Raw genomic sequence first — 26946 nt, 5'->3', positions numbered from 1 at the left:
ACTCATGATGGAATTATAATAAAATGGTGAAAAGGTTAAATTAAAAGCTACCTAGGAGAGTTTGGTCAACGGGGGCTTCGTTCTTGATTTTCACTGACAGGTGGAGAAGGATGTTGGTAGCTGTTTAGATCATCCGTTGTCAAGTTAGCATCTAGAATCCCGGAGTTATAAAAATATCCACTAAGAGTGGGAAAAGGGAAATTGAGAATTGAGGAACATTTCTACCCTTCTGGCTTATACTACACCAGCCTTGTCACTTCTTTTGGGACTCTCTCCTCTTCATTTGTTTCCTCCCCCCTCCCCCAATTTTTTTTTTTACTCTCTCCCCTCTCCCTCTGGCATGGCTGTGATTCTCTTCTCAAGCGAAAAGCAGAATATGGATCAATTCTTAGTTGTCAGTAACAATGGCCATGCAATCGTTGTGCAAGGCATCTTTGGAAATCCAAAATGTGGAGGGGGGCGATATGGGGAGGCAAAAGGAGAATGACCCACTTAAAATAGAGCAAAGGTGGCTTCCTGGCCTCCCCCCTCTCTTTTTTTTTTTTTAAACTGGAGGGATTGAAATGAATCACTTGATCGCAGATAATTTGAAAAGGGGGGAGGGGGAGGGCATTTAGTGATAAGGGAGGGATGGAAAGGACGGCCAAGCCTAGTTTAGAAATTGGAGGTTATTGCTTGGAAAGCGCGGAAGATCAAAACTATTTCTGTGATTCTTTGGGTAGATCTTTCATTAATATCGAAGACACAGAGGCTGAAGAAAGGCAGTTTGGTGGGCTTTTGATGGAGAAATGCAGAATCAGTGATTAATGCTTTTTTTAAAAAAAAAAGAAAGAAAGAAAAAAAGAGGGGGATTAAGAAAAAGAACCACAACAGCTAGAAAAAGTGATATGGAGTCTTTGCAACTTAATTTGGAGATAATCAGGCCAAGCCAGGGAACGGGCATTTTCAACCTTCCAATAACTGAGTGAGAAGCGGGCTTTTTAAAAAATGATTATCTATAAAAATTGACATGTTATATATTCTCTCTCTCCCTCACTTCCTCTCCCAACATCCTCCCAGGACTATGCGAAAAGAAATATGTAAAACAACGGCACGAAGTGATGTGCTTCCGATTTTTGCCCGACCACCTCCCCCTTACAATATACTTTGGAAATTGCGCGGGGGGGGGGGGTTCCTCAATTCTTAATAATTTCTGTTCTCTGCTGCAACGGCCAGTCGACCTGACAATCTATTATTTTGTGCGGGCAATTTCAAAGGTTTTGCTGTAAATTTGCTGCTGCGTGTGTGAAAACTTACGCACAGGCACGAGAGCATGTGAGCGTGGGAAAGTTCAACCAACATGTCCAGGCAGAAAAGATATGTATAAATATACATACATGTAGAGCACGTGTGTTTATATAACGTGTGGGGGTGCTGGTGTGCGAGATGTGAAATCCTGCCCCCCCCCCGGAAAAAATCCAGAGAAATCGGAAAACATTATCCGTGGAATGTGAACTGACTAATGCCTGTCAGTCTACAACGAGCGTGGAATTTTCTCCTGGGTGAGTGAACGAATGAATTAATAAATAAACCGCGCTCGGAATATGTATTCGCCTTTTTTTCCTGTCTGATCGCCATGAACACCTTTATTATATAAATGTGGACTTTTTTGGCGGAAGGGAGGAATAGGTAATTTGATTTTTCAAGGAGGAAAGGAAAGGAAAGGAAAGGAAAGGAAAGGAAAGGAAAGGAAAGGAAAGGAAAGGAAAGGAAAGGAAAGGAAAGGAAAGGAAAGTCGTGGCGCTCGCAAGCGCATCTCGGCGAGCCTCATCCAGCGCCGAGCCTGGATCGCCCAGCTTTGCTTCCCACGCGGAAAGTGTGAAGTTGCCCCCTCCCAGCTTTCAAATCTTCCCTCTCTCCTTCCTGTACGATCCACTCCCCCGCTTCAGCCTCCCCCCGCGGAGCGCTTGTGTCCTCACTGAGGTTTGATTTGCATTCGAGAGTATCGCCCCCCCCCCCCCGCGCCTCCAGAGACCCTGTGAAAAAAAATAGGAACCGAACATCCCCAAGCGAGGCAGGAATCTACAGCGGGAACGAGAACGCCTCTTGCATTTTGCCACCTCGGTAGGGAAAGGGGGGGGGGGGTTGAGAGACCGGCACGGGGGGGGGGGGGGAGTTGGTGGGGAACCAGGATATTTTGCGTGCGGAAAAGCTTCGAAGTTCCCTTCCAGGCAGTGACGTTTAATGGAAGGATTGCTAGGAACAGGGGACAGTCGAGAGCGAGGAGGGTTTTTTTCGTAGGAAAGCGGCCCCCTCCTCCCCCCCTTCCCTCCATCTGGGTGGAGGTGGGCAGAACAGCAGGACATAAACAAACACATCCGAATCAAACGCTCCCGCAGTTGGCGAGGCTACTCAGAAGTAAGTCGCGCGGAATTCAAAAGGGCTTTCTCCGAAATATAGACCTGGCCGCCCCGGTTTGACTGCAAGCGCCCCGCCATTTCCTTCGTTCCTCCCCAAACCCATGATCGAGGCTCAAGTGTTCCCAGTTGCACCCGGGCGACTGTCGACCGGCGTCTGCGGAAACCTTCCCGGGTAGTTCTCAGTTTCTTTCAGCGGCTTGCGATCCCCAGGCGTCGTGAGCCTGCGGAAGATTTCAAGCGCCCAGCCCTTGGGGAGACTTTGGGGGAGCGCGGAAGGGGCTCGAGAGAGGAGAAGCCAGTGGGCTGAAAGCCCCCAGGCGCAGGGGGGGCGCGGCCGAGGGAGAGGCGCCCGCCAATGCCCGCCCCGCGAGCCCCGAGGTGACAAGCGCTTGGAAAGCAAGCCGGAGGCGCAGGCGGAGACAAAAAGGGGATCGCGACAAGATCCCAACTAGGAGAGTAGGAAGTAGATCGATGAATGTAGGAGCGACCTGCGCTCCTGGCGCATTAGTCCCCGGGTTATAAATCGAACAAAACCCGCGCAAAGTTTCCGAGCAAGTGTGAGCTGGAAGGAGCCCAAAGGAGGGGAAGGTGGCGGCGAACAGCCCCGTCCCCGGTAGATTCATCTCTGCCGAAGGGTGTCTTTAAATATTCAAAGCAAAATAATGGCATCGGGAACTCAGGTTATTATCGTCATTTTTCAACCTCTCCTCAAAAGGCGGGGTTCGTTTGTCTTTGGATCAAACTCGTTCCGTGTCGAAAGACAACTTGGGGCGGCGGGGAGAGTGGGGGAGAGCCTGGGAGGCAAGTAGAGACCGTGGGCATGCTTGCGTGTCTTCACTCACGTGTGTATGCTTAACTGGGCACACCCCACGCATCTATTCGAAGAGTTTACTGTCTGCGCCGCCTTCGCTCAGTTTGCAAAGGCCCGCAAAATTTAGATACATTCGGTACGTAAACACGCCCGTGTCTACACTGAGACATCAGTTGGTGGGTGCTACACAAGCATTCAAAAATTGGGAGAGCGATGCTGTGGGTTTCGCCCATTTCGCAGACATTGGACGTAGGTGCTTGCGCACGCCACCCATTGATAACCTAGACTCAGACAAAAGTTTCGCCTTTGTCCATTCCGCTTAAGTCCTGCTGGCTTTAGTTTTTGCGTATTCACACACGTGCATACGTCTATTCATCTATTTGTGTTTAATACACACAGAAACCTCGCAGAAGAACATTTCGGTGTGGGATTCGCCTCTGCCCATTTCGCAGAATTCCCCCATCTTGGGCCAGTCTGCAGTTACACACGTGGATCTCTAGAAGGTTATTTCTGCGTGATGCACAAAAAACCCCGCAACAATCTTGTGGTCCCGCCTCTGCCCATATCGGCAGAATTTCCCAAAGTTGGCTCTTCTAAGAATAAAAAGGCGGGAGAAAGCGGGCCAGAATTTCGCAGCTGGGCGGGGGGTGTCTTTTGTACCGGATCATTTGAAATTGAAATGAGTCCTCGTTGATCGGTCCCTGCTTTTAACAGAAGCGCTGTACAAGCTGACACCCCGTGGGGAAGCCAGCCCTTTCTATCGCCGACGCTCATAGAGAGGTAGAAAGGGAGGCATAATTGTGCGTGTGCGATTCACTTATGGACGGGCTCCGCCGACTTCGTTCAAACCTGGTTTCCCTTCCCGCGGAGAGGCACGTGTGAGCGCCACGGTCCGCGCGGCTGTGTCGGTCCCTTTGTCTGCTGAATGGTTCTCACAAGATTCTCAAGACGGTTATCGGATTAACCCATTTTTGGACTTCGGCCCAATGCCCTGAATCACGAACTAACCAAGTGGGCCGTGTTCTCACAACCCATTGAGGCCACACAAAAAGGAAAGTTTTCCTAACCTAGGTTGAAACTAAGCTAAGCCAGAGTGTTGTGCTAATGCAGCCCTGCCTTTTGAACTGACCTACTAAAGCGCATGGGGCGAACGCGGCCGTCGAGTTCACATGAGCGGAATACTCACGTGAATGATACAGATCCGCGCATTTCGGGGTGGGGGGGGCTGCTATGAAGCGAGGGGGAATTGTGCGCGTGGAGGAGGTCGAGAAAAAGGTTGCCCAAGTTAGCGCGTCTAGTTCCCACGTTAAGACGGGAGTTTCATGGGCCCTTTCTGTGTGACCCCCCCCCCTCCCTCGCCGCTGACCGTCCGGACGGAGGAGGCCCAGGTCCGCGCGCTTTACCTAGAGGCAGGTGAGCGAGCCGCGCGTAAAGTTTGGCCCTTTGGAAGATATGGTCAGGAAGGGCTAAGAGCGACCGCTTTCCGCCCGGTGCGCCAGGCCGGGCCGCCTCTCGGCTCCAGGCGGGCAGGCGTCTATTCGTGCCCCTCCGGCCTTCCGTCTCCGTTTCTCTAGGAAAGGTCCGCGCAGCGCTTCCCGCCGCGGCAGAGGCGCCCCGGCCCGCGGTATCCTGAGCGCGCTGGGATCCGCTTTTCGCCAAGCCCGGGGCGCTGAAGCTGGCCAATCCCGCGCCCCCTCCCCGCCACAGCAGAGGCGCCCCAGAAGATCACCCGGGAGTGCCATCTCCAACCCGCGGGGCAGCCGCGGAGGAAGGAAGCGGATCCAAAGCGGGGATCCCGGCTGTAGGTCAGAATCACCGGCGCGCCTGTCCTGCTCGCGCCCTGGGTCGGCTGCCTTCCTGAAATGCCACCCTAATTTTAGGGGGGGGGGAACAGAGGGGGGGACAGTGATGACAAATCAGCTTTCAGCAGAGTGGATCTCGGTCGCCGGAGGTGGAGGGGAGGGGGGGACGGAGGTGCAAAGAATGGGAGGGGATTCTCCTCCCTCCCCCGGGCTTCCCCACCCGGAACAACGTCGGATCCAGCCACGGAGGGTACGAACGCAGCACACGCGCCCCATTCCCCTGCCTCGCCGGCATCTGAAACGGGGAAAAAGGATCCTTCCGGGCGCAGGCAAAGCCCGGACGAGACAGGAAAGCGGCCGCGGAAAGACCGACGCGAAGATGCAGAGGAAAAGTTGAACGGGAGCAGGAAAAGCGCTGCGTTCGTAGGGCAGGACAGGAAACTTTCTCAGGGAGAAATGAAGAGTGAAGAAGGGGGTATTCGTTAAGGAAGGAAGGAAGGAAGGAAGGAAGGAAGGAAGGAAGGAAGGAAGGAAGGAAGGAAGGAAGGAAGGAAGGAAGGAAGGAAGGAAGGAAGGAAGGAAGGGTTAAGAGAAAAAGAAGATACGAGGAAAGACAACAGGCCCTCAATGAAAAGTGTCGCGTTCACGCTGCTGTCGCCTCTCCCTGGAGACCCCGCCCACTCCACAGGCCCCGCCTCCCCTGTCCCCAGGATTCGGCCCAGGAGACCAGCTCGCTCGTTTCCGCCACCCACCTCATCCAGCCGCCTTCTCCGGAAGACTGATTCCCCCCTCAGCCAACCGGAGCCGCCTCTGCCTGGGAGAAGCCCGCCCCTACCCGGCTTGCTCGGGGCTAGGAAGGTAGCGAGAAAGAAAAAAAGAAAAAAAAAAGTTTGCCATAATTGTCCCGGGGAGACGAGGCTTTAGCCGGGGGGGCGGGGGGGGAGAGGGCGCGAGAGAAGGCGGGGGCTTCCTATTTTCAGCACCCTTCGGGCTCCATGATGGATGGAGAGGGAGGGAGGGAGGGAGGGAGGAAGGACGGAAGGAGGGGGAGGGGAGAAAGGTGGGGGCAACTCAGAGGTCTGAGGAGCCTGACCCTGGAAATGGGGTGGGGGCGGAGGTTGCAGGAGCCCCCGGTCTGGCAGCCCGGAGCACGCGCGCCGAGGCTCCTCTTTTAACGGACAGCCGGCGGGCGCGGAGGCGGCGGATGCGCGAGGAGCCTTCTCCGCAGCCGCTGCTGGCCGCGAGCGCCTGGGCAAGCGGGATGTGAAAAGTTTGCCAGTGACAGCAGATTCTTCCTCCTCCTCCTCCTCCTCCTCCTCCTCCCCATCACCACCATGCAAGGGGGTCTGTTGGAAAGAAAGGGGGGAAGGCAAGCGGGCGGCACTTTCCTCCATGTCTTGTCGCGCCTTCCCCGTTTCCCCCTCTGCGCGCAGAGAAAGTCCGGCCGGCCGCGCGCCCGAGGCTTGAGGGTCAGAAGTAAGTCCCGCTGGATCCCGCGGGCTGCTCCCCCCCCTTCCTCCCCCCCCCCCCCGGAAGCATGGAGAGAAGTGAGCAGCAGCCCGGGAAGGACATCGACCTCTCCATCTGCCCCTGGCCAGGGCTTCCCTCCAGCCCCGGGGGGGGGGGCGTTGCCCTCCCTACCCAGGGAAGAGGCCGAGAGTGACGAGGCGCGCATCCCCGCCGGAGTCCGTGATCCCAGCTGGGACCAAGACCGGCTTTCTAAGAAAGTAACCCCCATGGGTCCCGCGGGACCCACTTCCAAGCAAAGAGCCCTTGCGGGGGAGATGAAAGGGGAACGGCTGCCCCCCCCCCGCCGGGCCTCGCAGGGGCTGCAAAGCGGGTCTCGGTGCGGAGTCCAGAGGGGCGCGCGCCCCGTCTACATCCTCGAAAAAGTCCTTCGAATCCAGTATTGTGGAGAAGACGGAGAGCGAAGATCTGGGACTATCAACTCCAGCTAAAGAAAGGAAGGAAGAAGAGCGAGGGGAACCAACTCCCCCCCAAAAAAAGTTGGGGTCTTTTGGAGCGCATTCCTATAGTAACAGGCCTCGCGAGTTGCTAAGAGGGTTAAAAAAACTGTATCCAAACAGCTTTTCTGGAACGGGAGGGAGGGAATGGGGAGGGAGGGGGCGGGTGGAGGTCCTGCGACCTGGGTCGCCTGATTGGGCGGTCGCCTCGGAGCGACAAGGGTCTCCGCCCAATCAGCGGCTAATTGATTAAGGCGAGCGGGTTTGAATAGAGCTGGCCCTGTGCCAATCGCCTTTCAAAGAGTCCCCTGTATGATTAATCGCGGTGCATTATTGATAATCACAATTATCGCAGGACACATGCGCGGTGCGCGGAGGATCGGGCAAGCCGGAGGAGGAGGAGGAGGAGGCGAAGGAGGAGGGAGGGGAAGAGCTAGGAGGAGGAGGAGGAGAGGGGGGGCAGGCTCGATTTCCGTAATTTTGAGAAGATTTTTTTTTCGTAATTTTTTATTCTGCCCCAGCTGATGTTTGAGCCAGCATGTCGCGGAGGAAACAGGCGAAGCCGCAGCATTTCCAATCCGACCCCGAGCTGGCCTCGAGAGCTCAACGCAATGGTGAGGGGCTTCGGGTCTTGAGGGGAGGAGGCGAGAGAAACCTGCGTGGTTTCCTTGGGACTCTTTGGAGCGGGGGGGGGTCCCTGGAAAGAAATTACCCCCCGAGGATCTGGTTGGCGATCTTCCTCACTTCCGAGAAGCCTGCGTCAGCTTTCCCTCCCCCCCCCCAAAAGAGCTCTGGATTTGCCCAAACAAACGCAAAGAAACTTACCTTCGGGGGCTAGGAGAGGGATGAAAAGGCGGCCCAGGAAAAAAAGGGGGGGGAAGCAAAACAGGAGTCCGCGAGGAGGGAGGAAAAGAAAAACAAACTACGCTTTTGGGGGGGAGGACCCGAGCGAAGTTGATCAACTGGAGGTTTGGTGCCTTCTGGTCGGGAGTTCGATTCCCGGCTGGGCTGGATCCTCTCTCGCGCCCTCTGCCCCCTCCCGCCCCCAGCCCCCACCCCAGTGCTGCTCTCGCTGGATCCTCTGCGATCTGCCAAGCCGAGAACCGGATCTCTCACAATTACCCACGCTGCCCCCCCGAACACACGGACCTACCACCCTGCGCACTCAGAACTCGAAAGCTGAGCTTGGGGACGGGGAGGGGGGCAGTTTTGGGGGGAGAGGCGCTGCAGGACCCGGGGGGCTGTTCCTCTCCCCCACGACCCCCAGCGTTTTGTTTTTGTTTTTTTTGCAGGGGGGCAGAAGCGGTCCGGGCCTGACCCCCTTGCCGAAAAGAGCCTCTTCCCAAATCTTCTCCTCTGCCTGCCTTCTCTCCGTCCGTCCGTCCCTCCCACCCCCCGACCAAAGCGGCTCCGGGCTGCAAAGGCTGCGCTGGAGTGATCCACATTTCCCCCGCTCGCCCCCTTCGCTTAAATTTTAGCGACCGGGAGGGAAAACACACACGCAGCAAAACACCCACGTTTTTTCGGCTGCGGCGCATAAAACCTGTTTTTTTCGAAAAAGGGAAAGACAAGCGCGGCTCCTGGACTGCCTCCTGGCGCAGATGGGTGAGTGCGATCCGTCCGCCCGGCTTCCTCGCTTTGCGTGGCATCCACCGCCGGCGCCGGAAAGTTTCCCAGCCGGCCAGCTCGCCTTGTTTCCGCTGCCGCCGGGCCGTGCCTCCCTCCTCCCCGAGCGCTTGCGAGCCGTCCGCCTTGGTCGCTTTGGAGTAGTTGCTGAAGGGCGTCGGACGCGAAGGAAGGCGGCTGGGGCGCGCGTCGCGGGCACCCGGCGGTCGTGGGAAACGGAGCCCTGGCGAACGTTGCGCGGGAGGGGCGAGCGGAGGGGCTGCCCGGCGGCTGGCAGTCTGCCCTGGGGCACGAGGGTGGGAGTGGGCGCCGGGCGATCTATGGATCCGCGCGAGAGGGTCGCCTTTGCCTTTCGGGGTTCCTAAGCGCGTTCGAATCGGATCGTGCGTGAGTGGAGACTGGGGTTGGAGCGGTTCGGGGCAGGGGGCTAAAGAAGTGAAGCGACTTATTCCTGAGTGGTGGGGGAGAAGCAGAAAAGGGGAGGGGTGGCTGCAGAAAGCTGGACCCCAGAGACGCTGCTGCTTCCTACCCTTGCCTATTTCACGGCCGGCTCCGAGAAACGGACCAGATTATTTTCCTTTGAGAAAGAAAGGCAGGAAAATGGGATCTCTTTTGCTCCAAGGCTGAGGACCTGTTTGTCTATTCCTTCCTCTCTTTGTTGGGGTGGGAGTGGGGGTTCACTAATCACCATTGGTAGTTGTAGAAGGTTCCTAATACATTTGAGTTGGTTAATATTAAAGCGGATGGGCAAGGGGGAAAATGTGGGCCACCCAGCTTTTCTCCTGCTCCTCTCAAGGTGGAAGAGGTGAGGAAAAAGATGGCCTTGAGTTGAGCCATTTTCGGAAGCAGCTTTTCTGGAGAAGACGTTGTTGATCGTTGTTGATCTGGTGGCCATCCTTGCACACTCAGAAGTGTGCATGGGATCCTCAGCTCTTTCCCCTTCTTTGTATATATTTTCTTTTAAAAATCTTTTCCATCACTTTACTTTCTTAAGTGGTTCCTGCATATCTGTGAATGCATGTGAGTTTCTGTGTGTATGTGCTGTAGAACTCTGGGTATCTGCTCTGTGTTCATACCAAAGTTAAATTGTGTTTAAACTGGGATTAGCAGTTGTGGGGAGGTGAAAAAAGGGGGCAAAAAGAGAGAGAGGCTGGGGTAGAAACGGTGGCAATTTCTCTTGTTTTGATGTGTACAGAAAGTCTCCTCCCAGGCCACTGGTCGGGCCAAGAAATGTGGCTTTAAAACTCTCCCTAGCAGTTGTGCTAACAGATTTCAAGGGCTGGGGCTCTGCCTCTTCATATACATATCTATGCAGCCATGATCACCTTCCTTTTCCGTCTCTTTTGTAAAGGAAAAAAAAGTTCCTTCCACTATCTGAAAATAATTTCTTGGGCCATGAAGCTGATTTGCAAGAAGCTGTCTTTTTTCAATCTCCAGAATGGGTTCTGCCTCTCCCACAGTGCCATTTAAGGCGCGCGCACACACACACACTCACTTAAATAAATATTGTTGCTAAACAAGCTCTCCCAGCACCCAAACTTTCCAGCATGATACCAGGTGGAAGGATAAGTTCTTTTTCAAATCATCCCCCATCTCACACTGTCTACCCCGACACTGTATCCCCTCCCTCCTTCCTTACTCTTCTCATGATGTTCAAGAGGCTTAGAAAAGTTGGAGAACCAACTGAAGCACTCAAAGATGCAGACAAGCAAGTCAGATTTTCCCCTGAAGGAAAATACCTCTTGGTGCTTTTTATTATAAAGTCTCGTTTCAGGTTTTTGTTTTTTTTAATAATTGAATAATTATTTTCCATGGCTTCTCAAAATTTTGGCAAACATTGGGTAATTTTGAGCCATTTTGTGACCACTTTATGTGGATCAATGGCTATTCCTTTAGCATGGCCAGAAGGTATCTTCTCTGTATTCATTGCTGCATTTGTCTCTAACCCCAGGTATAAATTTCAGTAGAATACTTAAGATCCTGTTCCTTTGTTCAGGGGTTGTTTCTCCAAAAGAACTTCAAACAAAAGAACTCTGCGATCTTCAAACTGAGTTGAGAAGAAAAGAATTAAGAACTCTTCTTCTTGGGAAGATCTTGGTCCCATCCCCTTTCCAACTTGAATTTCTTAGAGGGATTCTTCTTTTCTGCTTCTGTTTAGGCCTTGGCAGGATCTTCAATTTGTTAGCCATATCCCTTCCCCTTATAGTTTAATTTTTGGGGTCCACGTTTGCAATAAAAGAAAAGTAATTTTATCTCTCCTGGTTTTTCCTGTTCAGTGATGTGCTGAAAAAAAAAATCAGTTTTCATCAAAACACATTGATATGAAGGAAAGTGACAATTCAGTTCTCTTAGTTGCTGACTTACTTCAATTAAATAATGTGATCTACCTTCCTTCCTTCTTTCCTTCCTTCTTTCCCTCCCTCCTTCCCTGCCTCCCTCCTGAAAAAGCAGTGAGTTGTAGAAATGTTATCCGACTCTTTCTTTTTCTCCCCAACCCCTCCATTACCAGCAATACATCTAGGTTACTACTGCCTTAAATAGTTTGACTAAGTTGCCTGGAGGCAATGCTTTGTAATAGTGTTAACAGGATTGAGTACGTTGTAATAATAGTATACAGTGGACGAATCTTGCTAAAAGCCATCCGTCAAGGCAATTTGCCTTTCTATTTGATCTATATTTTAGCAACATGCATTTTTTGAAACTGAATGTCGTCTAGAGTCATAGTATCAAAGTGAGATTAGGTGGGGTAATTAAAAGCTAACATCGATGGCTGTAAAACCGTATATTATTTCTTACAAACAGAATGGCCTCTTTATTTGATGATTTTTGGTTTTGTTAGCAATCTCTATTATGAATCAGGTGTATGAAACTTCTTGGCCTGCATTGTCTCATTCTATGGTTTTTGCTAGTTTGAATTAAATGTTGTTGCTCAGTTGAAAAATAGTGACAGTTTGACCTGATCATTTTCTCCCCAGTTTTCCACCTTCCATGTAGTAATGCCTTGGGGGGGGGGGGGAGAAATGATTCAACAGATATTTGAAATTTTATGTGTAAACTGTATTCAACAAGTTGTACATTGCTAATGGGGATATACACAGAATTCTGCTAGGTTGCCTTTTAAAATTAGGGCTGTGATCCCATAACTACTTTTCTGGCAGTAAGCTCTGTTGAATGGAATGGAACTTACTTCTGAGTAAAATACACAGACTCACAGAGTAATTCTGCAACTTGTTAGAATTCCAGCATCATGTTGAGCTGTGTTGTCTTTTTCCCCCACTTAAAAAGTATATGCTACAAGAATATGTTCCATAGCAAAATTATTCTACATGCTGAAAAGATTGTGGGAGAAGGCACACGTACCTGGAGAGGGTAAAGTGCAAAGAATTCCCTTTCACTATAGGAAAATATTAGAAATGGTTATGATTTAATCTTGTAATATGTACCTACTTTATCTGTATGAGTCCCACGTACTGTCCAAGTTACAGTTCTGCTTTCAGTGTGTGCTCTGTAATCAAGTTTATTTTAAAAGGCTTTGTTATGGTGCTTGTTATGATTAGATATTCTTCCAAAGATGGTTTATAGAATTATTTGACGTTTTGCATTCTTTATACAGAGAGTTCTAATACAACTTGGTTTGATATGGCAAGATTAACTTGTTTAGGGGCTCTTTGTGCTTCTGCCTGGAGGTAAATCATTTTTAAATGCATGGGCTTTAAAAAATGTTTTTCAATGGGGTGTCTCTGTTTCAGTGAAAAGTTCTGTGTGAAAAAATGTACTTGACATTCTCGAAACATCCAAACATCCTTTTCGTTCTGTGGTTTGTACTCTGCAAACTTCATTTAATTTTCCGCGATTATCTCAAAGTGGCTGTTTCACAAACAGATCCTTTCTCTAGCCTCCCTCCCTGCTTCCCCCCCCCCCCCGCCATATTTACACTTCGAACTGTTTGGTTTGATAAGTTCCTTCAAAAAGAAGGTGTAGAAACATTGGGTTTTTATCATAGCAGCAAACCCTACCCACCGAAGAAGAAGGGGAAAAGGAAGCAAAGTGGGGGGGAGTGGAGGTGGGGAGAGAAAAAAAAAATGGCAAATTTGTGCTGGTCAAGGAAACCAGCAGAGTGAGGCTGGTCATTGTGGCCCTTGCAACTGTTCTTCCAAGCTGAAAGAGCAAGACTGCTCTCGAATCTTTGATAGAGACCACCTTTTGGATTCTGTAACTGGAAAGGATGGGATAAAGGGGAAATAGCCGAGTAAAGTCTGAGCAACTGGAGCAAGGGAAAAGTGGAGGGTTCAGATGTTTTAACCTTTGCCAGCTTCCTTCCAGCCAAAGGTGACAGAGTTCAGATCACAATATGCAGTTCAATATCTCAGCTGGTGACCTCCAAATAGACTTTTACCAGTCACTTAGCAGGAAGTTGGTAGTTTATTTTAGCTTTACCTTATCAGCTCTGCTTCTTTGACTAACTCTTATTCCCTTGTTACGCCTCTGGATATCAGACCCCCAAAGAGAAGATTGACAGTCCATTGTAGCAGCTCCATCCTTTGCACCCTTTCTACCTCCAGACAAGTAGGATTCGGTTTCTTGTTCCTTTGCCAATGTTTACGTAGCTAAAGTTTAGATATTAGGTCATTCTGTCGCCCCTCCACCCACCCACCCACCCCAACCTTTTTTTTGGCCTGTCATGATGAAACTGTTCCCAAGTTTTGGGGGGGAAAAACTGTGGCAAGTGAACCCCACCACCTAGTGTTCATTTTTTTTTCCATTCTGAAGAATGAATTCATTCTTTCTTTTTAGAAAAATAATTGCTGAGCAGGTCTGTTACTTCGTTTTGCAACAGAAATGCATTCATTATTATTTTTGTTAATGAGCCATATTATTAGCGTATTTAATCTCCAGTGGAACAAACCTTTTCTGAGAGCCTTTAAAAGAATATTAGTAATATATAATCCATCCCCCCCCACCCCCAGTTTTAATATAAACAAAGGCAGGAGGATATCCAAACTTAGGAAAAGTCCCTTTAATCATTTCTTCTGGAAGTATTTTAAACAGTGTTGAACTCTGATTTCATTTCATTTCAAATATCAATGCAACTGGGAATTATGAAGATTCAATTTGAAGGGTTGAGTATGTGTGTGTGTGTGAGAGAGAGAGAAGGGGTGCATGGCCTAAACCTACCTCATTTTCTGTTGGTGAATATAAAATCTATTCTTGTAATGTTGAGGAATGAACTTCAAAGGATGTTATTCAGGAAGCTGGAAACTTTAAAGACCTGCCTCAAGTCACCTTGATGGAGGCGTTTATTATTCCTTTTCCAAAATTGTGCAAGATAATTTTATATTTGCGTTTCTGTGGTCGAGCCTATGTCTCCAAAGTCGTGCAAAATTCCTCTTTTCCGAGAGAGCAATACCGAAATAGTTTTGAGTTGGCAGCAGAATTCTTGTAATTTTTAAAAGAGACCAACAGATTGGAAATTGTACAGCTGATTTGGGAATATGGGCCCTGCCAGCATAAGGTTTCTTGGAGAACTTGCATTTTTTTGTTTTTCTTTTAAAAAAGATTGCGCCCCTGCCTTTCTTATTATTTGGTTTGAGTGTGATGGAGCGCTGCGTTGCCTTTTTCAAAAGTGCTGATTGAAAATTCATTTATACTTTTCGATCATAAGATACACGAAATCTCACTGTCAGGTGACGAGGCTCCATTGTTTGGGATAACTATGTCGCCAGTTGCTACAATTAAAAAGGAGACTTTTTATTTTCCTTGAATGGCTTTTAAAAAAGGCAGGGGGAGAGTTGCTTCAAACTGTAGTGTGTTACACCATTCCCAAGGCCCTAAACTAGCCATCTGAATTGCACCTAAGAAACATCTGTAAACTTTAGGTTGTTTTTGAACAAGGGTGCTTGCGAGAATACTTCCTGCTTTCTGTGAAATAGAAATGTGTCCGGATGCCATTAAAATATATCTTTGGGTCTTTTTTAATTTTTATTTTGAACATTGGGAAATGAAAGCAAGTAGGACTTAATTTGGGGAAAGCAAAGTCTTTTATTCTTTGGGGAGAAGATTTTGCAGGAATAATAAAAAAAAATCTTGTCTGTTTTTAAAAATATCCTCTGTCCCTTCCTAAACGCCAGAGTCCCCTTTCCAAAATAAATGGGATGGATATTTTAATTTGTCTAATGTTAGGATGTGGGACATAGTTCTTGACTAGTTCAGAAAGTGTGGACGATGCTAGAAAACCACACACATTCCATGTTTCATATTTGAGCTCTTTTATCTGCCTTCTAGTACAGGAGAGAAAAATGGGCTAAAATATATGGTAGGGCCTTTTGCAAACCAGACAGATAATGCTGCATTATAAAGGTGAAGAGAAGGATTTAGAACACGTTTTGATTTTTAGCACAGGCGTGCTATATATTTGAAGCAAATCCATTGTTCTGTGTATAATTCATCAGTTGCTTTTTCTGATTTCCCTCACTAGTTATTTAGTTTTGAATCTGTCATTATTTGTCTAAGCACAGCTGACCAAGCAAAACCATGTTTTAAAGTGGGCTTTATGTTTTGATAAATGTGATCTGGTTGAAAAAGTATTTTTCGACTGAATGCGGAGCTGAATAGAACATGCTGACATAATAGTTTTAATGCATTTTGTTCAAAATGTGTGAACAAACAGAATGGCTTTTGTTCCTTCATAATTGGCTGTAAAAGTAGATGGAAACATCACCATTACATATGGAAATGTGGTAAGAGAAAAGAATAACGTTTCACCTGACATTATTCAGAATTGGTTTCTCTAGTTTTTGAAATAAGCATCTAAAATGGATGCAGTATTTAAGATTAGATGTCAAAATACAATGCTTTAAATAGTGTTAAATATATATATAGACACACATACACACACACACACACACACACAAATATACACTGTGTTAGACAATAAAATAACCACAACAATATATGCAAATTGTTGCATTTAATATTTTACCTCTTCTTGCCAAGCAATCAAAGTACTAAAATTCTGATCACGTACATTTGCTAAGAGACGGGATGATCAAATGTTCCTACGTTAAAATAGATTCCTAGTTACTAACTTCAATATACAACATTGTAGAAGTTTTTGTTGTTGTTGTTGTTCTGTTTTCAAACTCTGGAGACAGGGTAACTTAAAAAAAAGTGTGTCTGGCACAAATGTCACATACTATATGGTATTTAAAAGAAAACAGAATCAATACAGTTTTCTTTTTTGGGTAGGTCCAATGACTGTTTTGAACTTGGATTGGTTTTAGCTTGTAAAAGAAAAAGGGAAAGAGTATATTCTCTCCCTTCTCTTTTCCCCATGCTCAGAACTTTTTAATGTTTTTTTCCCCTCCTTCTAAGATTTAATTTGGAAGTCATGGAAACTACCTATTATCTGATTTTAGTGTCGCAGGAAAACAGGGAGGGAGGTAATCCTTGAATTAAATGGGCTTTTTCCCCCCTTCCCTGTCTTTCTAAGTTGACCACACGCAATCTGTACAAGAGAATTTTCTGTCCTCATGCTGAGAGAACAATAGGGAACCATCCTTCCTTTGAATAAGATCAGCGAGTTTGAAGGCAGAGGAAGGTTTTGTTTTTTTTTTGGTAACGTTTAATTTACAAATGGATCTTAGTGATAAGTAAAGGCAGCAACTAGTGATAACAAACATGAAATGAAAGGCAGTTTTTCTAATGAAAGGTTCAGAGCTATCTGTTAAACAATTGAGAACAGTTAAAAGCAAAGAGTTTTGATATGCTCTAAGGAAGATTGCATAGCATGATCAACCTGAACAATCCAAATTGATTTCTTATTGTATAGAAACATTTTCTCTTAACAGTTCATCTTTCTTTCTTTCTTTCTTTCTTTCTTTCTTTCTTTCTTTCTTTCTTTCTTTCTTTCTTTCTTTCTTTCTTTCTTTCTTTCCCCGTTTGATGCTGCTCTCCCCTCCCCTCCCTTCCCTTTCCAGAAATGTAAAGTTTTTAATGCTGCTTTTACAGATAGGAGGTCATACTCTAATCTAATCTGTGTGGTAGTAAAATGACAATGACTTTACGGGGTTGAAGTTGGCCAGTCCGGTCGCTCGTGTATGTTCTCAGTGGGGCTACCTTATGATTTACTCTGGTACATGTGAGGTTAGAACTAGTATCATAAAAAGACAACCTACCACTGATCTGAAGCACATGTCATTGGAAGTCAGTCTTATTGATTAGGGAGGGACTGGGTTTCAAGCGATGTAGGGATTCACTAGGTCCTCAGTAGTTCTGTGGAGTTCAGTGGGGCTTATTCTGAGAAAGCACTTTGTAAGCTAAAGTTAACCATACATTTAAGCACCTGTGGAGTGAGGCAAAATGTGTTTGTCAGAGAAGAAATTGCAATGCATAGAAGTCTGATTGGGCTTTGCTGAGCAACAATAAAGTTCAAAGAACACTGCAGTCTTCAGCTAAGTGTCATGAGAAGGATTAAGCAACAAATGCTTGATTGTGAAAACGGGAATATTATTCTTTAACAGGCTATCTCTCCCTTGTTCAGTTTCGATTCCATAAAGCCTCTAGATATAATAAAATGAACCTTGGAGGGAAAACAAGTGTTTGCCGGAAAAAAACAGTTAGCTTGTACGTTACTTGGGAGCTCAAAAGATTGTTTTACTTGTGTCCAACCTGAAGCTTTGGTGACATATGCTCTCTTCCCCTTCTGAGCCCCGCATCCCTACCCATTCCTTTTTGTCAATAACTGATTGGGACTTTGAATGACAACAAATTAGTTTAGTGATAGGGTGACTGGCCAAGAGATATTTGAAGCAGCCGAAGATGAACAAGGTTGAAGGGAATTTAAGAGTCTGATGAGTTTTACAGATGGTTGATTTGCCATTTGGTAGGTAACCAGGTGATAAACAGAACAAAACGCTACAAATCAATCTCTTGCTATGGATTTTGATTATGCTCCATGTCTTCATACTATTTTATATTATGATAGATTATTTGGAGGACTCATAATCCAGGACATGAATTCCATTCAGACTTCTTGCACAGTCTTAAAACTCAGTGATGGACAATGTTTGTAAAGTTATAGTATTTGTTCCCACCCCACCCTGTGTGTGTCTTGTTGTCCAAATTTGATTTTATTCTGGGCCACTAAAATTACTTAAAAAAAAATCAATGGAAACTATGTAAGGTCTAGAGGTTTTATTGCCAACTTTTGGCAACTAATGTCATTTAAAAGCTAAGTATGGACGGCTGGAAGAATGTCATTGCTAGATGAAAATTTGGGCATGGTACGTAAATACCTTATTCTGATTTCATCACTTCCTGAAATGTCTCTTTTTCCCATATATCATTTCATGCAGAGCTGCTCAAGAAATTTATGTTGCATTTGTTGCAATGCAAACTGATGTCTGATGTGCAACTTGAGCATTGGAACATTATCCTTCAGATTTCACATTTCTCTGAATTGTGTCATGTTATTTTCCACTTTGAAAGTGCTCAAAGATATTTTCAAATAAACATACTTGCTTAGATGTGGGGGGTTTTTTGGTGAGAAAATATGTGGAGACACAAGTGTTTGAATACAAATTGCCATGCATTTTTTTTTTTTTAAACTACATTCATGCAGAACTGGGACTGAGCAGTTTTATACATGAATATATGGAATTGACTCCCCATTCCTAGTTAAAAGAGTCTGAAAGCTATTCCCCACATGTTCTGTCTCTCTATACTTACTGTTGTTTTTGAAGCAATGCAAGAAGATATGTGTTCCTTTGTCTAAAGACCCAGTAGAAAAATTATAGTAATTATCTTATAATATGTTGTTGTGCTGAACAGAACTGGAAGAACACCTATCACATGTTACATGGGCATCATGTGAATTGCACAGTCCATGCGCAGATATCTATAAAACCCACCATCTTTGCTGTGAACCCACCATGAGATCGAATGTCGAGGGATCATCTTGGAAAGGCCCAACCCATCATAGCTTACAGGTTCACGCTAGCAACTTTTTAAAAAAGGTCATGGCAAACTAGGGAATCCTTATTAGTGTGATAAGAAAATGCCATAACTTTGGGACTGTACCTTGTCAAAAAGGAAAACCTGTAGAAAAACGGAGGGCATGAGGATTTTTCCAAAAAGGAGAACGTTTTAGGAATGAGATGAACTCAGTGACTCCTCAGATTGGCTTCTCTTATCCTGGTAACCAGTTTAAGTTTCTGCTCAGTTGTTAATTTTGCTTTCTCTCTCTCTCTTTCTCTCTCTCTCTTGCCCCTTCTCCTTGCTTTGGGTTTATAGGAGACACACAGAAGGGTCAAGCGAATCGGACCACCAAGACAAAGGATGCCCATGTTTGTAGCAGGTGTTGTGCTGAGTTCTTTGAACTATCAGATCTGCTACAACACAAGAAGACCTGTACTAAAAATCAACTGGTTCTAATTGTGAATGAGACCCCCGTTTCTCCTTCTGAAGCCTTCCCTCCTAGCTCCCCTAACGATCATCCTGATGAACAGAAGAACAACATAGTTAATAACGTGGATCAAGTAGAATGCAGCAACCTTTCTGAGCAAAACAACAAACTTGACAAGGAAGAAACCATGGACATGGAGGCTTCCAGCGTTAGCAAAAGCACTAGCAGTACTTCCCAGAATGTCAGCAGTAGTATTGCAAACAGTAACTGCTCCACCAAGGGTACCTCAGCTCTTACAACCTCTCTACCTCAACTGGGGGATCTGACAATGCTAGGCAATTTCTCAATGATCAACAGCAACGTGATCATTGAGAACCTTCAGAGCACGAAAGTAGCAGTGGCACAGTTCTCCCAGGAAGCACGTTGCAATGGCACCTCAACGAGCAAGCTGGCCGTCCCCGCCCTCATGGAGCAACTGTTGGCTTTGCAGCAGCAACAGATCCATCAGTTGCAACTGATTGAACAAATTCGTCACCAAATATTATTGCTGGCTTCCCAGAACGCAGACCTGCCAACATCTCCTAACCCGTCTCAGAGTACATTACGAACATCTGCCAACCCCTTGTCTACGTTAAGTTCCCATTTATCCCAGCAGCTGGCTGCAGCGGCTGGATTGGCACAAAGCCTCGCTAGCCAGTCTGCCAGCATTGGTGGTATGAAACATCTACCCCCTCTACAGCTACCTCAGAACAACCCTGGCAACACTATGATTCCATCCAGTAGCGGCCTATCTCCAAATATTAGCCTAGCTACAGCAGCAATTACGACATCTTCTTCCGACAAAGTGACTACAAATGCTGGTGGCCCGCAGCTTGGCAATCCGCCAGCGACCGTGTCATCATTGCCAGCTTTTGCAATAAGCAGTTTATTAAGCCCCGTGTCGAATCCTCTTCTACCTCAACCCACTCCTAGTAACTCTGTGTTCCCCAATCCTTTATCAAATCTCGGAACACCCGCAGAGGACTTAAACTCGTTGTCTGCTTTGGCCCAGCAGAGAAAAAGTAAGCCACCCAATCTAACCACTTTTGAAACGAAAAGTAATTCTGATGAAGCTTTCTTTAAGCATAAGTGCAGGTTCTGTGCAAAAGTGTTTGGGAGCGACAGTGCCTTGCAGATCCATTTACGTTCTCATACTGGGGAGAGGCCGTTTAAATGCAACATCTGTGGAAACCGGTTTTCTACCAAGGGGAATTTAAAAGTCCACTTCCAACGGCATAAAGAGAAATACCCTCACATTCAAATGAACCCGTACCCAGTGCCAGAGCATTTAGACAACATTCCCACGAGTACAGGTATCCCGTATGGAATGTCCATTCCACCAGAGAAACCCGTAACCAGCTGGTTGGACAACAAGCCAGTGTTATCAACCTTAACCACATCTGTTGGCCTGCCACTTCCACCCACAATCCCAAGCTTGGCTCCTTTTATCAAAACAGAGGAGCCTCAGCCCATTCCTATTAGTCAACCTTCATCTAGCCCCCCATGTTCTGTCCAAAGTGACTCTGGCTCCATTGATCCTGCTGGGAAGAACTCCAATGGGCATCTGGCAGAAGGGGAAATGGGTGCTTTGTTGTCCTCCGGTGACAAACCAGAAGAAAGCATGTCAATGCCCAGTGCCTCTACTAGTGTTAACCATCCCGTCACCTCCCCAGCAGCAGATTCAGATTCCAGCCACATCGTTGCTTTTACCAACCCACTGATGCCTCTTATGTCAGACCAATTTAAGGCCAAGTTTCCATTTGGAGGGCTGCTGGATGCCACGCCAGCCTCCGAGACCTCAAAACTGCAACAACTCGTAGAGAACATCGACAAAAAGGCAAGCGACCCGAACGAGTGTCTCATTTGCCATCGAGTGCTTAGTTGCCAGAGTGCTCTGAAAATGCACTACCGCACGCATACTGGTGAAAGGCCCTTCAAGTGCAAGATCTGTGGGCGTGCCTTCACCACAAAAGGCAATCTAAAGACCCATTATAGTGTTCACCGTGCCATGCCACCATTGAGAGTGCAACATTCCTGCCCCATCTGCCAGAAGAAATTCACCAACGCAGTTGTGCTACAGCAGCATATCAGGATGCACATGGGAGGCCAGATCCCGAATACACCTGTGGCTGAAAACTATCCTGAGTCAATGGAATCGGATACGGGGTCTTTTGATGAGAAGAACTTTGATGATCTAGATAACTTCTCTGACGAGAACATGGAAGACTGTCCTGACAGTAGCGTACCAGATACACCTAAATCTGCAGATGCATCTCAAGATAGTTTATCTTCTTCCCCATTGCCACCGGAAATATCAAGCATTGCTGCTTTAGAAAACCAGATGAAGATGATCAACGCAGGGCTGGCTGAGCAGCTGCAAGCGAGTTTAAAATCTGTGGAAAATGGATCAGTAGAAGGGGACAGGATGACAAATGATTCTTCGTCGGTGGGTGGTGATATGGAAAGTCAAAGTGCTGGAAGTCCTGCCATTTCAGAGTCTACCTCTTCCATGCAGGCCTTGTCCCCATCAAACAGCACAACTGATTTCTACAAATCACCGGGCATGGAAGACAAACCACTAAGAACTTTATCGAATGACTTTGCCAACGGTTGGCCTGTAGCCCTTGCGAATGGCGGTGCTTTGGACTTGACATCAGGCAATCCAGAAAAAATGATGAAGGAAGAGTCGCTGAGCATGCTGTTTCCTTTCCGTGACAGAGGCAAACTTAAAAACACAGCGTGCGACATTTGTGGCAAAACGTTTGCTTGTCAGAGTGCCTTGGATATTCATTACAGAAGTCATACCAAAGAGAGACCATTTATTTGCACAGTCTGCAATCGTGGCTTTTCCACGAAGGGTAATTTGAAGCAGCATATGTTGACACATCAGATGCGAGATCTACCATCACAGCTCTTTGAACCTAACTCAAACCTTGGCCCCACTCAGAACTCTTCCTCCACAATGCCTGCAAATTCTCTCTCGTCCCTTATAAAGACCGAGGTCAACGGTTGTATGCATGGCTCTCCTCAGGACCACAAAGAGACAATGCCCAGCTTGCTTCCTTCCGGATCCTTGCCGCCTTCAGCTACATCACCGGTCTTACTTCCAGCCCTGCCCCGGAGGACGCCCAAACAGCACTACTGCAACACGTGTGGAAAAACGTTTTCATCTTCCAGTGCTTTGCAGATCCATGAGAGGACCCACACGGGAGAGAAGCCTTTCGCCTGCACAATTTGTGGAAGAGCTTTCACAACAAAGGGCAACCTTAAGGTACTATCCCTCACCCCATCTTACAGGGCTCTGTTCTTCTTGAACTGCCCGCGTGCATCATTTCCTCATACTGATGGGATTCACATTTTGCACTAAGCCCATAAGGTGGTTTATTGGGTATTTGGCTTCCCTTGTTGGGAATAGTTGGGTGAATCTAACTATTGTGTCTTGCAAAACATGGTATTATGGCTCTGTGTGTTGTGTGAACCTCAGGGAACCTTGGGTAAACAAACCACGTCTTAGCGTGATGCGTGCATTCAGCCATCATGAGTGGTCTGCAGTATCAGGGCTGTTGATTTTTCTCAATGCTTTTTGCATGACAAACCTGATTTCTGTGTGTGCACTAAGGTTTCCATGTAACTTGTGAATGACTGCATCCATGCATCCTGAAACCATGGTCCAAGTGGAGTATTGGTGACATGTGTTTGTGGGCGTACATCTTCCATGCTTTTTGTTAAAACACAGCCAGGAATCATACTTAGCGCATAAATCTTAGATTGCTGATCCTGGAGTATGTGTATGATATCTACGGAATAGAGGAATAGGTTCTCTTTTAGAGAAAGATTAAAGGATTTACATGTGTGTTTATGTCTGCATGTATGATCACATCATGTACTATTCATGTGACTTCATAATGTGGGCTTGAGATGTTTTCCCCTATTATTCTGATTTTTGGAAAAGCTATGGGAGGGGAAGCATTAATATATTTGTATCTGCTGATGGTCTAGGGTTTGATTCTAAATTCTGTCTCTTGGATCTTTTTATATTTCTTTACTGATCATGACTTTCTTTGTAACTCCTTTGTTACCTTTCATCCCTATTTTAAAAAATCCTAAAGTTTCTGACCGGAACCTGTATGTGTGTGAAACAGAAGCACTTCTGTTCCTTTGCAGTCTCAACTCGAATTTCAGAATGTAGAAATTCAAAATTTAGAAGTATCTGTGAAGTGCAGTTGCTACTAAATGAGAAATTGTTCACTTATAATTTCATATTTTTCTGGGGCAAAGCTTTTATCAAAACTTCAACTCTTACGAAGATTCTAGATTTCATCACTGACTGGCATGCTTTGAAAATGTACATATGCATAATCTGAAGGGTTGGTAAGGCACTTTTAAATGAAGTTTTGTTCTCCTATCTGCCCTGCTTCTTGGCTGAGTATTCCTCTAGAAACTGTTGCAAAAGATATGAAATTTTCAGGCATCAAGACTGCACACATCAAAATATTCTAATAGCTGCAGAAGAGGGTCCGTCCCCCCCCCCCCCATGCAAAAGAAAAGGAAAAGTTAATGCTAATCCAGAGGAAATGGGCATAGAATGTATAAGACCCAAGTAGATTTTCATTCTTCTCCAAGTAAATGGCCACTTCAACCAAACCACATTCATTTTATAACAATTCAAATTATTCTTCTTGGAGGCAGTCTGGGCTATTTTGGTTGACACGGAAGAAATTATATGACATGTTTATATGAGTGCCACGATCTCCACTGGGAGCCTTTGTCATCATTTTGTGGCACCAGTACCGATTATCATTTTGCATTTCAAAAGTAGGGCGTAGTTTGTTCTAGGCATTAGTCCTCGAGGTCTGGAAGGGAGCTAGAAGTTTGAGTGTTTGTGAAAATGGATCTTCCCTCCCTGCTGATCCCCATCTCCTTGCTGCACAGAGTTATCATGTTCCATAGTAATTTGTTATTGCCCACTTGGAGTTCACATCATGTGATATACAATGATTTGCGATGCACATAAAAACTGGGCAGAGCTTTGATCACACCACGCAACTGCTACCTTGACTGTTTGGGACCATGTTCCATGGACAGCCCTGACTCGTACGTATGCACTGCTTGCGTGCATAATGAGTGCCTGTCTTTGGGAACAATCATCTATTTGTTTATCTTGGCAAAGTCATGGTAGGTAACTTTATAACAGGGGTGTAAAAACATCAGACGTTGAGCAATAGAGGGTTCACTGGGACATCTTTTGTGACCCTCAGAGCCCCCCAAAATGGGTGAAACTAAGCATTTGAGTTCATTTTGCATTTGAGAGAGATTAGAGCAAATGAGTGCTGTAGGTCTGGCAGAGATGTAAGGCAACTTTTTCATCCCTTAAAATCCTGACCATATTCTAAACTGGGTTCTGGCCACATCCATAAAGCATGGCCCTTGAAGCCCATCTTAGGCCAATGCGAGTTGCATATCTCTGTTTACAACATGCCTTTATTGCAATCTGATGTGCACTTTTTTACATTGACAGCCCATCTTTCCTCCAACGTGAAACTCAACATAGTACCTGTTGAAAACTACCCCAGTCCTACTCACCCAGGCATTGACAAAATCCAAAACTTATTTTTTATAAAAGTGGTTCTGTGGTGTGTATCTTCAGATCCTACTGTAGATCTGCCTGGGTCTGGAGAACAAGACATTGCGGTGGTAGAGAAGGGACTCGCTCAGCCAAGAGCAGGGTCAGGAAACCTGCTCTCCTCTTGCTTTGAGCTAGAGCTTCCCAAAATTCTTATTATTGACAATGTGGATTGGGGCTGATAGAACATTTTACAGGTTGCCAGTCAATTAGTCCTGCCCTAGACCATAGGTGGCTATCCAGATGTTGCTAAACTGCACCCTCCCAGCAGCTCTAGGACAGCCAGTGGTAAAGAACGCTAGAAGCTGTAAGTCAGCAACATCTGGAAGGACTAGCTTCCCCTGTTTATCTTGGGCAGTAAAGCTCAAGAGTGAGGATACTGCACTTAAGACCACCTTGACCTCCATAACTGCCGCTGCTAACCAGTGTCTCTTTCAGGTGCACATGGGAACTCACATGTGGAGCAGCACCCCTGCCAGGCGAGGCAGACGGCTCTCCGTGGACGGCCCCATGACTTTTCTTGGAAGCAATCCGGTCAAATTTCCAGACATGTTTCCAAAAGATTTGGCCATGAGGTCAGGAAATGGTGACCCTTCTACCTTCTGGAATCAATACGCTGCTGCCCTCTCCAATGGCTTGGCAATGAAGACCAATGAGATCTCAGTCATTCAGAACGGTGGCCTCCCGCCCGCGCCCGGAAGCCTGGGCAGCGGAAGCAGTTCCCCTATTAGCGGTTTGACGGGCAGCCTGGAGAAGCTCCAGGATTCGGAACCTAACGCGCCTCTAGCTGGTCTGGAGAAGATGGCGGGCAGCGAAAATGGGACCAGCTTCCGGTTAACCCGCTTTGTGGAGGACAGCAAAGAGATTGTAACGAGCTAGGACAACGGTTGCAAATACTTGTGCAGTTGTTGCAATGGAAAGTGGGGGTGGGGGGGGTTGTGTTGGGTTTTTGGTTTGTTTGTTTGTTTTTTGGCAAATCAACAAAACGGAAACATTAAAAAGACGTCCTTTTGTACCTGTCCGACATCTAGAGTTCTAAAACAGCTTATTTATTAGTGATATAACTTCTTTTTGTTGGCCTTGCAGGGACATGCAAGCATTAACTTTGGTCTTCTGTAAGTTGAACTAAATACTAATTGACTAGAGTGCTGTAACATTTATAGCAACGCAGGTCTGTTTGGCTCGACGGTCTCGTTCAGCCTTTTAACTTATTTTCTCCTTCCAGTTTAACATAAAACTTTTGGTGGTAATGCAGTGCCTCCAGAAAACATTTCTTCCACTCTCACTCACCCTCTCGCGCGTGTAACAAATGTATGTATATGTGTGTACTTCGATCCCAATGGAAATTTTTATTGGCAAATATATTGTTTAATTCTGCAACCGGATTTGCGCCGAGGATTGAAAATGGACCGTATAAAAATGGAATTATATGCATCCTTCACAACAGGCTCGATTGGTTTTCGCTGGTTTTGTTGAAAATTTTTACTCTACAATGATTAAATTGGCTATTATTATTATTATTATTATTAGGTAGATTTATTTTGTCCCCTTTTTGAATTGTCCTTTTTGTATTGTGCTTTTTACTGGAGTCGTCTTAGATGTTAATACATTTCTGTACAGTAAACAAGCACGGAGATGATTAGAGAAAATCCAGAAGTGTTGTTTTGCTAGTTTGAAACCCTTTGCCTTGTAGGTATATTATTAAAAAAGGAAAGTGCTGGACTTTGTGCTGCTAAGATATCAAACCACCTTCCATGGACAAAATTAGATATTCTTGTACATATGATGAGAAATATCAAGTTCATTAAAGTGTACATATGTTCTCAGTGAGCTGAAACCCAACGTCTTGACTAAGGGGATAAGTACAGTGTTGTTTATTTTGTATTGGGTATGACAGGAAAAAAAATACTTTGGACTGTTATATGCACTTTCTCGGAAAGCTGAAAAGAAATAAGTCCAGTTGCTTTACCCTTTCATACTTACTAACAGCAGAGATACTGTAATTTTCTGCGAGTAATCAAATACATTTTTTTCCCCAACAGATGAAACCGGATTGTGTGTGTTTTAACGAAGATGGTTTATTCTAGACTATGTCCGAGTGTGGTCGTTTAGATAAATGGGCCAGTTAAAAAGCTGGAGGGGTAGAACATGACGCTGAGCGGGAGGCGCTAAAGGGTGGGCAAGTAGGGGATGATGGGAAGAAGAACGGCTTTAAAGCATGGATTTTCAAGTAGTGAATCAAGTCTTACATGAGGGCTTTCCGTTGGAGCCAAATCAATG

At 46.3% G+C, this 26946-nt stretch overlaps 1 protein-coding gene across 3 annotated transcripts; it reads left to right on the top strand.

The window, feature by feature from the left end:
- Positions 1–5229: 5229 nt before the first annotated feature.
- Positions 5230–26694, top strand: SALL1 (spalt like transcription factor 1). Of its 3 annotated transcripts, XM_088136124.1 has the most exons (4): positions 5230–5870; positions 7498–7590; positions 18893–22314; positions 25105–26694. In XM_088136124.1, the coding sequence occupies exons 2-4, from the start codon at positions 7515–7517 to the stop codon at positions 25543–25545; spliced, it is 3939 nt and encodes a 1312-aa protein (XP_087992250.1). In that variant the 5' UTR covers positions 5230–5870; positions 7498–7514; the 3' UTR covers positions 25546–26694. The 3 variants fall into 3 exon arrangements, with proteins under 3 accessions (XP_087992250.1, XP_007423629.1, XP_087992251.1); XM_007423567.3 differs by lacking the exon at positions 5230–5870 and having other exon boundaries at positions 7204–7590; XM_088136125.1 differs by lacking the exons at positions 5230–5870; positions 7498–7590 and adding an exon at positions 8299–8581.
- Positions 26695–26946: the final 252 nt, after the last annotated feature.

The sequence above is a fragment of the Python bivittatus genome, unplaced genomic scaffold (assembly GCF_059951505.1).
Source record: "Python bivittatus isolate LINGU-HERP-01145 unplaced genomic scaffold, Pbiv_v1 ctg000190_np1212, whole genome shotgun sequence".
NCBI lineage: Eukaryota > Metazoa > Chordata > Lepidosauria > Squamata > Pythonidae > Python > Python bivittatus.
The sequence above is the reverse complement of the archived record's forward strand: the minus strand, read 5'-3'. Positions and strand labels throughout refer to the sequence as shown.